The 15,304-nt window shown below is 41.9% G+C and overlaps 1 protein-coding gene across 3 annotated transcripts in view; it reads left to right on the top strand.

Annotated features, from left to right (window-relative positions):
- The window catches only part of LRP8 (LDL receptor related protein 8), a 194,254-nt gene that overhangs the window by 143,384 nt on the left and 35,566 nt on the right, over positions 1 to 15,304 (top strand). For all 3 annotated transcript variants that reach the window (XM_055725294.1, XM_055725293.1, XM_055725295.1), the window contains one exon: positions 7,464 to 7,592. In XM_055725294.1, the coding sequence (XP_055581269.1) occupies positions 7,464 to 7,592 (129 nt within the window). The remainder of the gene's footprint in view (positions 1 to 7,463; positions 7,593 to 15,304) is intronic.

Raw genomic sequence — 15,304 nt, 5'->3', positions numbered from 1 at the left:
TGAGAATCATTTTCTTCATTGATGTTGTTTTTAGTGTCTGTGTTTGAAACATGCTTTTCATATAAAAGCTACCCAGCTTTCATTCTGACAGTGAGTCTATATTTCAGTAATTAGGATTAATCTTGGGATTTTGAATTCCTGATTATTTCACTCTGATCTCAGAGGTGATAATCACCAGTGTGATAATCTGCACAAAAGCAAGGTACATGCTATCTATTTTAGACATGCTGAACCCTTTGTATGCTAAGCTTATTTTCTCCCTCCAGTTTCTAGGAAGAGGAGTTGCGTTGACAACTCCTAACCCGTGCTGTTGTAAAGAAGCCGTTCTTACAAGCACACAAGGATGGACTTAAGGGCTGTACTATGCAGTGCAGTGGAGCTGTGTAAATCCTTTTCCATTCCCCTGGGAACTTCTGAACATAAGTCGTCATCAAAGAAATCATACCACAGAATATAACTTTTTATCAGGTGTATCAATGGTTTATACTATTTATGATATGATTTCTTGACCTTTGTAGTGTAGTTTCTTAGTAGCCTTTCCTAATCTGTTTTTTGAGTCACTTTATTAACTTATGTTCAAAGTTTAAAGGTAATGGCCATAAGTTAATCACCTTTTTGTGCAGAAAGAATAGATTTTCACTATTTCTTTGCCTTTGCATGATCCCACAATGGTTATTGCACATAAATATGTACTTTCACATTCAAAAATACAAGTTCAGGTAGCAGCAGTCCAAGCTCCCAGGTCCTGGGAGTCAGCGTTGTCAGCATGCGCCAGTTCTGATCTGGACAGACCATCCCATGCTAGCAGCTGTATCCTCCTCTGTCAACAAAAGCATCAACTGTGGTGGTGGTTTAGTCTCATTCCAAGTTTCCAAGTGCCATAATCTTAGTTCACTTAAGCCACCAGTCATGGCATTCATTTTGGCCTGGGCTGGTTTCAACTGGAAATATAAAGTTGCCTTTATTTTCTCAGTGATCTCAAGTGTATGCATAATACAGATACAGTGAGCAAACCAAATACTGTTGCTGGATGCAGTTGCGCTGGCTAGTAGAAGTTGCAAGTTCTATCCCAGCAGGCTGATGCTTATAGCGTGTTGCTTTACGTGACAGAAGGAGAAAGTCATAACCTTTGGAACCAATTCTTTTATTAGCATTCCCTATAACGTGTTCTGTCTTTGCGTGTTGCTAATACGTAGATCCAAATGCAGGCACCCAGCGAGGCTGTGGGTGTAGGGGAGTTCCTGTGTAGTCACAGCGTGTGTTCTCTGTACGCTGATGCCAAAGACATTCCTGAGACACATCCACCTTGGGTGTTGCTGCCCCCATGCAAATACTTCTCATTGTAAATGAGGCTCTTGTTTGGTACTGTTTAGTTTGGGTTTTGCTTGGTACAAGAAGGACATAAGGGAGATTAACTAAATATAACATATATGATTATATAACACTCTTTAGCAGAAAATCTGATGTGTCTTGCAAGGTTAAGTGAAGTAAACTAAGGCAATAGCAACCTGTCCTGAGCTACAGAGTGAACTGATGGGTGATAGGGCAGAAGCAAGTGTTCCTAGCATCCACACTAAGGGGGAAGAAGGGGCAAGGGATGGAAAATACCAGTGCAGGCACACCTTCAGCTGAGATGATAATTGAAAAGCACAAGACAGATTTTGAAATGCTTCTTATGCACCCTAAATACTTCAGTGGGGAACTGAGGTGTAAGTTAGTAGTGAGTGTACACTGGGATATATGTTCATATACACACACATATGCATATATATTTTTTAAAAAATCCTATATATGCAAACTTGTGACTGAGATGGTTTTTCTGAATTGCAAATCTCTAGGCATTGGGAACTCTTGAGTTCTGAATTTCCCTGAGCAATCTCTGTCAGCTCCCTTCCTTTCTTCTGAACAGCTGCTCATTTAACAATTGTGCTTGTTTTGGCTGGAAGCGTAGAGGTACTAGTCCTGTACATGGGCAAGTATACACCTCTGAGATAGGACTGCCAGCTGTCACAAAAGAAGATTTAAATACTATATTTCAGGAGGGGAGGTCATTTCTAAAAACCGTTCCTTTAAAAAAAAAAAAAAAAAAAAAAGCCAACAACTAAACCATTCCTGGAGAAAAGAGGGGGGTAGGAATTTTAAGTTCCATAACAATAGTAGTAGTGGATATTTTGCATGAACAATTTATTGGCATGTCAGAAGTTAATTAAACCATTTTAGTATGGTATTTTCTCGGTTACAGAATGAAGTTTCAGGTTGGAATTTTTCTTCTGAAGAACCTGGGAAAAACACAGGGGGCAGTCTGGAGAGGATGGGGAATTATTTCAGCAGAGATAGAGAAACTGTTCAGACCTGTAAGATGATGTATTTCCACAAAGGGTGTTCTTTTCAGTCTGCTGATGAAAAGTCTTGTGGGTTTCCCACCAGCAGAAGCTGCTTAATTACATTTTGTGCATGCTCTTAGAGTACCTGTTTGGTGAGAACCTGACAAATGGTCTTCTGAAAGTAAATCAATTCTGTTTTCTTGGGCTTTCTTGAATATACATGATGTCCGGAGCCTGAAAAGCACAGCAGTGGCACAAGAGGAAGCAAACAGTGGGGCGCCAGTTAGGCTCTATGGTTCTCTGAAAGACTTTGTAGCCTCCTATAAAGGAAAAGAAGAATGTGCCATTGGCGGTAGTGAGTAAATGGAACCTTCTTGCCTTCTTTGCTCTTGTCTCCTTACAAATAAACCATTGTTGTCCATCCTTGGCATTTGCAGTTCATTGTGATAAATTGGTCCTGATGTGTCTGACATTTCAACCAAGTTGTTTAATGGTGCTTTTCTGAAAAGGCAGATCTTGCTATAACTCGCGTTGGTCCAGAATATATCCAGTGTAAGAGCACTCACCATCACATACAGCGCTAACCCTTTCCTTTCTGGGTGGATGGAGACGAAAGTAAGAAGTAAACATTTTGGTCACGTAAGCCCAAAAGGCCAGGGTTTGTATAAGCAGTGTACAGAAACAGAAACTTTAACTCTGGATTGCTGTTGCTAAAAGCCTGTTTTCATAGCATGGACAGCGACATTGAGTCCACTTGCACTGCTGCAGCATCTTGGGCAGGAGGAAAAAAAACAGCTTGCTGAAATAATGCATCAAAATTTTGCTTGGAGTTTTATGCAAGATTCCCTGTTATCTGCCAGTGCTTTCAAGTTGTTAGCTTCCATGCAAGGGTTGCTTGGGTGCAGAAACCACAGGAATACAGAAATGTGATGAACTGTGACCAAAAGCAGCTTCTGTGGCTGCATCCCTGCAAGTTCAAGCTTTGATTTACGTTTTTTAAATGTCTGTAATTACTCTGTCAGTGAGATGATTAACACAGAGATTGCTTTCCATAAATAGGAGCCTTCTGTCTGTACCTTTCTAAACCTTTCAGCTTCCCAAAGCTATTAAGTATCTGCCCAGAGCAGCCAAGCAAAAGTAATGCCCATACTTGAACTGTGACCAATAAATAAATAACCTTTTTGGAGGTTAATGATCCCACTGTGATAGAAGACGATTTTTAATTGTATTTCACTTTCTTCAAAATCTGGTGCGTGGAAAGTGTTCTCGCTTGCCTTGGTCCACTTAGTTCTTGATGGAGGTATACTATAAGGATGAAGAGTGCTGGTTCTTCTCAGCATCAAAACAGATTTACCTTTCCATCACCGTAGCCTGAGCAAGAAGAACTAGAACAATCTTTTGGGAAGTGGACCAATAACCTGATCAACAAACATCTACGTGACTGCTTTGGGTCTCCCAGTATATCAGTCCAATACACACCTTGTTCCTGAACACACCGCACAAATGCAGTCAGGAGACAAACTTTTAAAATGTAAAAGCATGGAAATCCATTTGGAGTAATAAATACAGCGAGGAAAGTAATTTTTATCTCGGGCACTCTTAAGCATATGTTTGCTTATGGCAAAAACTTGTGTAAGAGCACAGAGCAGCCTAGAAGCAAACCTAGAAGCAGCCTTGAATTGAGTGTGGGGGAGAAGGGCTCCGTAGGTGCAGGGGCCACGCGGGGGGCTGCAACCCCCTCGCCCCCACAGAGAGCTCCCCCCGCCCAGCCCTCCGCAGCGGCGCCTCAGCACCCACCTTTGGTGGCGGCGGTGGCATTTGGGGGGGGGCAGCTGGCTTTCGGTGGCCATGGGGCTGCACACTTCAGAGCTGAGAGGCTTCGGGGGCCTTGGTGGAGGAAGGCAAAGCCCAGGTAGCTGCTGGAGACGCCAGTCACGTCATCCTTTTGTACGCCATTTGTGGCAAAGCACCCTGCTTTTGCTGACCCTGCTTGGCAGCTCCCTCAGAAAACAAGGCGGCCCTGCTGCTGGGGTTGGGGTCCCTTCCCCACAGCAAGGCTTGTGCCTTTCACAGCCCCCCAGGACTCTCGTGCTGCCTCATACGCGTGGCCTGTGGCCGTCCCTCTCCCTTTCCCAGAAGGTGCTGTCTTCTCCTCAGAGCCGCCACCTTTCTCCTCAGAGGGGTGGATGGCGGTGAGGTGAGCCCTTCGGCACCGTCACTCCCTGGCCCCTGCAGGCTGTAATCCTTGTGTGGCTCTGTGCAGGGGTTGGTTGTTGGTTGGTTTTCAGAACTAAAGTTATAGTGACTTGGCTGCATGTTTTTATTTTTCAACGCAGCGTTCTCTAGGCTCGCACCTTTGCATGCGAGGGCTGGGTGAGGCTGGCAGAAGCAGGATTTTTGGCAGGCGAGCCCTCTGTGCTATGGGGCTTCTAGGCCAAATGGACCATTTTAGCTCTGTGTTTTTCTTCTTTGAGGAGCAGCCCATCAGCTGCCACAGGATTTGTTTCCCTCTGCATCCATGAATTCCTGGTGTATGCATAGGGACGGTGTGCCCTGGCCTACAGCTCGGGGGATGGTCTGTGAAGCAGTTTGACTGCAGTGAGGCGTGCCAGCTTCCTCGAGGGTGAGGGCAAGCACCTTGTTTTACACCATTTTGCACAGTTGGCAAGTGACCTGGTTTTCAGACATGCTGTCTGACTTCTGTGGAAGGACCCAAGTGCTCAGCGCCACCGAGCGTCCCTGGAGTTGTGTATTTTAAATCTGCATCTTAGGGAGACCAGGACGGAGGGGAAGATGCAACGCCTTTGGCAGGGCACCGGTCTGAGCTGGCAGACATGTTGATCCTGGTGGGATGGTGTTGTGGAGCCTTTCCAATGTCAAGTGATTTTTATTACTGATCTGCTGGTAAAATAATTAAGAAGCCTAAGTAATGATTCCTTCCCCCCCAGTTCTGTAGATCATGCAACATTCGTAAATGTTATTTGGGTATGCAGTGAGCAAATTTCAACAAAAATGCTGCCTTGCCTCAGGGTTATAAAATTTCATTACATCTATTATTAACTGTCTGTCTGTGGCAGGACCTAATTTGTCTTGATATATTGGTTGCCCACAGCTTCTAGAAACTGCTTCTTATCACTTCAAGGTGCTAAGACAGAGAAATCCTGGGATTAAATGGCACTGCTTTTCTAAGTGGCTGATTGATGCTTTGGGGCTGTAAGATGCCCCTCTATGGCCTCCTTGTGCAGATGGAAAGGGAGAGGTATAATTTTCATCCTCTTTTGCTCAGCACTTGGGAAGCTGATTGACTTGGCATAAGTACCTTTACCAAGGCAGGATAATGTGAAAGTTTCAATTCAGAATTAAGATTCCTCCTTTTTCAGTAGACCTGCAGCCATATATAGCATTATCAGCATTAATACCAATGGAAGAACTATTTCAAAACATGTGATTTTTTAAAGAGAGAAATTGGTCTGTTTAAAAAGCTAATCCTGCCAAACTGGATGATGACTCCAGAATACCAAACAATTATTTAAACTGTAGAACATTATGCATTCAAGCAGACTTGTCGCAATAAATGTAGATCTGTTGCTCTTTACACTAGTATGAAAAAAAAGGAATTTTGGCAATGCAAAATAGTTGTAAGGGAATGAGCTTCACAGCTTCCTTGGTTCCAGAGAAATTTGGCAGATTTTATTTCATAGTTATATTCTTGTGTATACTGGGGGTTTTGCTTCTGTGGGTCTTCCTGTGTCTCTGTGTTTCAGGTCACAATCTCCTTTAATTTAGGCAGTTACCGTTAAGTTTCACAGAATCCTGGAATGGTCAGGGTTGGAATGGATCTCTAGAGATCATCTAATCCAAACCCCCCTGCTAAAGCAGGTTGCACAAGAGTTGTGTCCCAGGTGGGTCTTGAACGTCTCCAGAAAAGGAGACTCCACAGCTTCTGGGTAGCCTGTTCCAGTGCTTTGTCACCCTCAAGGTAAAGTTCTTCCTTATATTCAGAAGGAACTTCTTGTGTTTGAGATTGTGCCCATTTGTTTAACATGTGTGAGTTCACGCTTTGCTTACCACTTTTTCCCCAAGTTTACTGATCATAATCTGCCTAGATCGTTGAATTTAGAAATTGCCTTGCAATACCAAACATATAAGTAAACCCTTATACTAAAATTAGGCAATTCATTTTTCCTGACTTAATTTGAGGTAGCATTTTCAGAGTAGCTGGTCCAGTACTACTGCTGCTGCGTGCAGGGTGCTAGCATTTTAATAGCAAAACCACAGTGTGTTGGGGGTTTGAGGCAGTCACAAACAGGCAGTGCTGTTGCTGTGTTGAGCATCACTCACACAGAGTATTGCATCCTACTTAATAACCAGCCCTAAGATCTTCGTTGAAATCCCTGTTGATTATTGAAGCAACTCTTGTCAGTTCGTTTTGGTAGAGTTAAGCTTGAAAATAAGAGTGAGGGGTGGTATTTGTTTTATTTGCATGTTCCGGTACAGTTCTGTTCCTGGAAGGGGTCGGCTGGGCCAGGCACAGGCTGGAAGGACAGGAAGGCCCTTGGTTTTGGGGAATCCTGTGCAAGGAGACCTGATTCAAGAGGCAGCAGCATATTGCAGAGCTGTGGCAGCACAAAGCTGAGCACTTGCAGCCCATGCACAGGCCAAAACAGCAAGGAGAAGGTGGGAAAGGGCCAAGAGTGTGTCAAGAGCCACGGGAACTGTGCACAGTTTGTTGCAACGCAGGGTGACTGGGATGGCCAGAAGCAAGACCCTGCCTGCAAGGAAACGCTAGGTAGAAGAAGCTGCATACAAATATGACTTCTGTTCCTCTACCCTAATTCCTTTGAGTTTAAGTTAAGTTTCTGGGATTTTGTTAAAATAAACAGTGGCACCTCCTTTTTCTGGGGGTTTTTTTTTGGGTTTTTGTGTTTGTTTTTTTTAATTAAATGTAAAAACATTGTGATCTCATTTGAGGAACATGTACAGGACACCTCAACATCAGTGTTGACTTGGGATTTCGTTACAATATGTCTCAGGATTGAACCATACAAAATAAAAGTAACTTTTAAAAGTGTAAACAATGTTGGCAATGTCTAGGATTATGTTTAACTTTGGGTTTTTTTCTTTATTTTATTCTTCCAGCCAAGCAAGTATGTCCATCTGAAAAAATTAGCTGCGGAGACTTAAGCAACAAATGTATCCCAGCATCCTGGAGATGTGATGGGCAGAGGGATTGTGAAAGTGGTATTGACGAGGCCGGTTGCGCTCCTGGTGAGTTAGTAATACTTTAATACGTATGCAAGATCTCTCTTCAGGACTATAAAAGTCCTAGAGCGACTATTACAAATTGCACGTAAAGGGATGACTTTTCCTGCCAACAAATTCATTCACTCTACATTTGCTATGCTAAGTAGTAAATTACAAAAAAAAGAGAGGAAAGAGGGATTCTCCAGTTGGAGCTGGCTGGAGAATACAAAGTCAACTCCATGGACAATTAAGTATTCTTTTACTACTGTAGCAAAATATAGTTAGTTTGGAACATGATTATCAGGGTTAATACCAAGATGGTGTGGTAAGGCCTTAAATAACAATGTTGAACCCTTCCTCAGTGGTAGCTCAGCAGCTTACCACTGTGTCCTTCCTCCTGCAGAGTGTAGCCTTATAGACTAAGGCTAGCTTCTTCTGGGATATAATAGATAGGCTTGGACATTTCCTTATTAATAGCTTCTTGGTTTCACAGGACAAAGAGAGAATTATATACTATTTACTGTAACTGTTTTAAATTCAGTCCCTAAATAGCCATTGCCTTTTATTGGGCCTTTCTCTGCTGAATGGAAGAGCTCTTTAACAGTGTTTTCCCTCTGTGAAAACTCCTACGCTGTGCAATCAAGCCATTTCTCAAACTGTCTTTTTGATAGACTAAATATATTTAGTTCTTTATGCTTCTTGTTGTCAGATATTTTCTTTTGAGTGAATGCTTGACTCATTTTTGTGGCTCCCTTCAGTATCCCAGCTGATTTTCCAACTTTCTTTTTAAACAGACCACTAGAACTTAGGGAATATCAGTCTTACCAGTCTGTGCAGACGTAAAATCACCTTTCTAAATACTGTTCTTATATAACTCTGTCATTATTAAATTCTTCTTGTGCAAATGATCCCAGGCTATTAAGAAGCTATCTCATGCTGTGTGTAGTTATTCACCCATCCATCAATATTTCTGATGTTGCATGTGATATCAGCAATGTTAGTTTTACTTCCAGATTACTGATGAAAGGGTTGAATGATTGCACACAAGCACACATTGATGTTTCTTCATTTGAAAACAGAATTTGGGGCTCTTAATACCTAGCCAGTTCACAATCCACATTATATCTTTTCACTGGAGTTGTGTAATTAATTACGTTTTATGTGATCATTTTGTGGTTCCGAGTAAAACACTGTAGATAAACCTATTTTTTTCACACAGCTTTATCAAACAAAATCTTACTGAAGATTTTACTGTCTAAGCAACGTGTTTCAGTGTTTAGCCACTCACTGTAAAAATATTTTTTCTTTGTCCTTTTCTACTTTTTCCTTTGTCACAACATCTGCTTATTGCCTTTTCTCCTTTTGCTGTGCACTTCTGAGAAGAGTTGGCCTCCCACCCCTTTAAATACCAGAAAATTGCAATAAGATCTCCCTCTAACCTTCTCCAGGTTAACCAAATGCATTTCCCTCAGCCCGTTGTTGTGTATCATGTGCTCCAGTACCATAACCATCTTCCTGGACTTCCACTGGACTCTCTCCAGGCTGCAGATGCCTTTCCTGTACTGTCAGGATGGCACAAAACTGCACATAGTGTTTCAGATAGGACCTAACAAGTACCAGCTAGGGGAGAGTAACCACTTCCCTCAGCCTGCTGGCCTCACTCTTGCTAATGAAACCCAGTGTGCCGTTTGTTAAGTATGAGTCTCAGTATGAAGGTTTGATGCAACTCACTAATTCAATTAACTACTGATTAGACATGCAGTTTTTCAAAGCATCTCCATTTCATATTGCACATGACCCAGAGGTCCAGGGCTAACAGTAACAGGTGCTTGTGTGAGCCTGTGCAGCATAGTTCCAGTTGGGTGGGCTCGCAAGGAGAAGACATAGGTTGCCTTATGTTGCCTCCTGTTTCATGTAGAATTAAGTGCATGTGCATGGACAATTCTTAAGTAATAAATTATTATGATATGGTAAGTTGGTGATGTGCTTAGACCCCTGGTCCTGTGTCTTCTGAGTTTAATGACGTTTTGGAAGTTTTCAGAAGTCTTTTATTTTTCTGTATGAAAGTCAGTGTTCTCTCTCTAGCACATGCATTTATTTTTTTCCTTTGAATGGGAGGCTTGAATTATAGACAAGTTCAGAAGATAATTGTAACTGCTATTGAAAAAATTATTCTTTTCCCAATGTGAGTTACTGAAATTAGAACAATTTTTACACTAGTGGCTGTCTCCACTAATTTAATGCTGCTGCTTACACCAGTAGGAGTTGTCTCATGGAGTCTTTTATTTATAATAAAAATCTACTTGGAATTGCTTTGAACTTCTCTTTTCTTTTTTTTTTTTTTTTAAGGCTGTAGGTAACCCCCCCAAATGAATGTAAATATGGTTTGAATGCCACACAGTTTTAGCATCATGATGCTATTAATGGATTTAGAAATAGCTGAGTGTTTCTCTTCTGAATGTTTCAGCATCTCTAGTCTTGCTTATCCTCCATGTTTTTAATGCACATGCGGGTTCTTAAAATGGAAATTTAATCCAAGGACAAATTACCATCTTCTGACATTGTTGGGTAACTCATGTGAAATGAGTTAGTGACTTTCATCTAGTTCCTTATGGCTGAATGTGTCGCGACATAGGCTGCCACCTCGGCAGGTGTGTACTGGTAGTCTCTGCCAAGGGGTCATTGCTGAGTCTGAGCATGGGATGGGCCATTCTCTGGCAATAGGACCAGGCAGAAACTTGGAGCTTCCTAGGTGGATGCAAACAAAAGCTTTCAGTCCTAAGATCTGTTGACTCGGCACCTTTCAGAGGCATTAAATCTCACTTTGAGAAGGAAACAGGAGGCATTGCTGAATGGGAGCATTTTCAGTGAGGTTGCTTGTCAAATTAAGGTGTTTTCCTCATGGATGAGAACAAATGTGTTAGCCGTTTAAACTCAGAGCTTGCACAGGATTGATAGTTATCCTTTCTTTTATCCAAATCTGATAAACCTCACTAAGCCTATCCACTGATACTCTGTTAACATTCCCATTTCTTCTCTGTTTAGAATCCTCCTTTATCTGTTTTCTCTTATCTCAGCAGCACTGCAGTATCCTGACAAAAAAAAAAAAAAAGTCTGTTCCTAGGTTCAGACCTCTTTTTTTCTTTATTTTTAACCTCTGCACTCATGTTTTTGTTCTCATTTTAAAAGAAGCTTCAGCACTGACTGTCATCTGCAGCGCAGCCCCTTGGACCAGAGCACCCTGTCACAGCTAAGGCTGCACCTCTCACAGAGATGATGAACTTTTCTGTAAATAACACATCTTTCTGGATACATGTTTGGAAGGGAGTTTTATTTGTGCTTGGGGGTAATTTCTATGGTGAGAGCTTGCATGTGCAATAAACAAGTGGAAGATGACTTGCAGATACTGTGAGTGAGGGCATCCAGAAGAAAAACCCTAAGCTCTTTCTAAATCCATGTTAATAAAGCTATTACTTCAAGCTAATGTGACACTTCCAACATTTAAACTGTGGATACTCCTATGGCTTGCTAGGAATAATTGACTCTTAGTATTATAAATCTTCAAGAGGACTTAATATGAAATTCATGAACGTTACTTGAGCCCGCATTCCTGCATTAGTAAGTTGTACCACTAGCAATATTGTGCTGACATTCCGATCCAAGAGCAGGGCTTGGTTGTGCTGAGGCTGTGCAAGCGCCTGTCCCTAGGTCACAATGGTTCATAGTCCCAAGTTAAGGGACAGTCTACTGCAGGAGAGGAAAGCAATGATTCTGGTAGTAGAAATCATCCAAAACTGTAAGAACAGTGCAAGTGTATTGTGGTTCTTCTTTGCTGTGTCTGCTTCTGGCCTCCCAGGATTGCTTTTCAGATGCTGTTCTAGACTTGATAATTCTTGATGGATTTTTCTTCTCACAGTTATGTTAATTGCTGTTTAATCAATGTGGAATTTACCCAGCACAGTCAGTGTAGGCACTGGCACGGCCAGCTGTAGAGAGAAAGCTGCTGTTCAGAAATTTGGGGACAGAAGTATAGAATATGAGTAGTAAGACCATCTTCTGTTCAGGTTGGGTGCCCCTTTGTGCTTTGTATCAACCTTATCTTTGGTGCATCATCTTGCACGACTAGAAGCAGACTGGTGTCCTACCTCCCACTCATTTACTTTTAGTCATGGTTCAAGACTTGCTGTTGAGATGGGCACTCTGTGTGATCTGAAAAAGATTTGTCACAGCAATGTTCGGAATATCTTTTCTTTAAGGAAGGAGCCAATTTGCAGTCTGGTATGCTGTCCTTGTGTAACCCTCTTTAGACAAAGGGATCAGATGCAGTTAGCAAGCTTGGGACTTACCTGAGTGCAGGTATGCTGAAAAAAAAATGCATCATCTCAAACAATGGATAAGTCAAATATTTCCTTTGAGTTCCTCATCTCCACTGTACAATCCAGCCCTACAGAAAGCTGGCCTTAGGAGTAAGCAAAGCAGACTGTATTCATCTGGAATAAGAGTCCTGTTTGCCATGTCTGGAGTGAGAAACAACAATTTGATAGATGAAACCCATTAAAATAAAAACTTCTACAGAGGTGTGTAAAACAGCCTTTGCTGGCCTGTTAGGCCTGGTCTGGTACCAGTATTAGAAAAGCAGTTATTTTCGTAAGGAGTCCAGGCACTGACTCTGTCGTGCTACTTGAAAGCCAGTATCCGTGGATGGTAAGGCACCTTCTTGTTGCAGTTCACCCATGAAGATGGAAAAAATGGTGCAGTTTTTACCCTGTGGAAGAACTGTCCAAAGAAGCAACGGAAGCTGTGAATTTTTTAACTTGCAGTGGATAAAGCATCAGTGATTAGGGATCCAGATTTGTGTCTGCACAGACTGTAATTGCATCAGGGATTAATTGCAGGTATTAATCCTTGCATGTAGGTAGCTAAATGCCTGTCTGCCTAAATAATTTACCTCCAGCAGGTAGGCTTTAAGTCCACTGCTAACTTCCAGTGCACAAGCAATTTTTGAAAATGCAGGCATCTGCCTTTTTAAAATAAAAGAGTATATAAAAGAAACTTATTCTTTAGTTCTTTGGAGCAGAAGTAATAATACAAAGTGTGTTGTAGTCATAGGTCAGGTTTAGTCCTCTAAAATAGGCATCAACAGTTAATAATGTAAGAGCAGTCTTGAATTCGCTGGCTTGGAGGTGCTGGCATCCTTTTTCTTACTTCCCTCAAGGTTTTCTGCTCCCAGTGTACCTAACCTTTGTCACAATCGATTGGACAAGCTTAGGAACACATTTACTGAGACTAAAAAGAGAAATTAAATAGAAGAGACTGCAATTAAAGCATCACAACTTGAGTCGGTCTGGACTTTGCTAGCTACTGCAGAACTTGTTAAATTCCTGCTAATAGAGATATTAACCAGTGTTTTGTCAGCCGCTCAGAAACGCAGAGAGCATTTCAGCATGGCTTTAGAACAGAAGAGCTACTACCCAGTAACAGCTGAAATGGGCATTGAACCCTTTTAGTGCACACATCACTTGTTCCTCCTGACAGGACTCTGGGGTGCTCAACAGAGAGAGCAAGATTCTGGCCTCATCTCTTTGATTGTGTTACTCGTTCTCACCCGGACCACTTCTTGCACCCAGTATGGCAATTGTGTCTTGCAGATGAAGAGCTGGAAGTACACAGTTTTGCCCTTTCCCAATAGTCGGATACAGTGAAGTGATGTATTCATTGATACGTAGGTAGCATAAGCTATTTTGCCATACCATGATTTATTCTGCTTAACTCCAGTATAGAGACAGCGATCCATGAAAACCTATGCCTGTAACAGACATACTTGTGCTTATCTCATAAAGTTGTCCAAGGGTGAGAGCCAGGAACTCCTGCAGGAATCTTATGATAGTGACAGCCTAGTATTACCTAGAGCATCTTCTTGTGGACCCTGGTCTTCTGGCTTTTTGTTGCTGACCATGTAGCTGAGAATTAGCTCTAGATTTTCAGCCGTATGATATGATATGCCAGATTAAAACTGAATGAACTGTGTAAAGTTTTTTTAAGTTAATAAGGGAAACAACAGTAAGTACAGTCTTGCGGAGCTGTAAGCCACATGTCCTTGCCATGGTAGCTCACAGCCTTCATATTTCCCACATACAAGATCCTCAGGGCAGGAGATTTTCACTTACTGTTTCCTGGCAAACTTCCAGGCACATGTGTGATTCTCCATAAAAAGCAGCAGTGCCTACCATTGAGGGGAGCTTTTCATGGAAGGTCTGAGTGCAGAAAACTTCCAGAGTCAACTCTTTCCAATGCCCTGCTCAATAACCCTCAGGTCACCTGAGAACCATTGGCAGAAGGCAGAATTTAGAGCAGGCTAAAGCTGGTCTGATCCCTCCAGCAGATCCACCTGGTGATGAGCCAGCTGAAACAGGGAAATTACAAAGCTGATTTAAAGCCACCTTCCTCCACACTGCACCTGCACCTATGCTCACATGAAGTGACTTTTCTGTTGACAGTTAAATTGTTCTATCGTTCTTTATCATTATCCTGTAGCAATGAGGAGCATCATGTCATCTTAGCAGCATTTTCTTCACGCAGTAAAAGGTACCTGTGTTTTGCATCCCACTCACACTTCCAGTGCTACTGGTGGGCATTTGACCAGACTGATTCTGTTTGTTCCAAATCTCCACAGAACCTGCTGAGAGCTTTTTACTTGGTGATAATTTTGTCTTCCTCTGCAGCCTCATCAATGCATGCTTTCATCAAAGTTACGAACTCTGTTCATTATCTTCATTAACAGGCTAGGTGCACAGTGGTGTAGTGTTCCTCAGTCAGCTCAGAGGGAAATCAAACCCAAAGGGTCAGATTCTACCATATTTTCTACCTGAGAAACCCACCAATTTTAATAGGGTCAATGCCCATAGTACTGCATTTATGCCTGTAGGGGTAATATTTATCTACTATCACTAGTCGTGATTATTTTAGCACGTGATGAAAGGCTAGCCTGAAATTCATGTCATTTTATAGAAAGTAGCTGTAATCTGAGTACGCTTGCCATGGTGGAGGAATCTACAATTATTTCCAAGAAGGGAAAGAAAATTACTGTAGATTTAACAAATGAAAGTCCTTCATAAATAAGATAAGGTAGCACAGCAATGATATCCTCTGGGCTTTACATGATGTTTAATTACTGGACAGCTGGAGGGATTAATGCTTTGCATTATGCCTGGGCTCTCAGAAATTAAACATGTACAGCTGCCACTTTATCACTGCTTAAAGTATTAGAGCTCCTTCAAAAGCAGTAGTAATTGCAGAAAAATCCCCATTGTTACTTAGGAAAAATTTCAGCCCATAATCATATTTGTCCTGAGTTCCTTCAGAACAAAACAGCAAGAAAAAGGAGATTGGTAGTTACCTTTAATTGCACTCTTACAGGAAGAATGAAGGTAGTTGCATTTTTAATACGTTGGATGCTTGTTGTAATTAAATGTAAAATACTGCATGAACTTAGGTTAAAGGTAAGATAGTCATTGCATAATTCAAATCATTAAACCCTAAAGCCATAGCCTAAGCTGTGCCACGGCTCTACCTGCAGAAGGTTAGGGCAAAATGGCTTTGTTGTCCCTACTTACGTCTCTTGAGCTTAGTTTTAAAAAAGAAGAGACACATGTAACATTCTGAAAATGGATTTTCCTGGTACTGAGCAGTGCCTGGCTCACGACAGCAGGGTTTGGTGGTGGCCTCTGCACATTTAC

This window comes from Falco cherrug, chromosome 12, assembly GCF_023634085.1.
Source record: "Falco cherrug isolate bFalChe1 chromosome 12, bFalChe1.pri, whole genome shotgun sequence".
In the NCBI taxonomy this organism is placed as follows: Eukaryota; Metazoa; Chordata; class Aves; order Falconiformes; family Falconidae; genus Falco; species Falco cherrug.
Note: the sequence above shows the minus strand (reverse complement) of the source record. Positions and strands in the feature narration are given on the sequence as shown.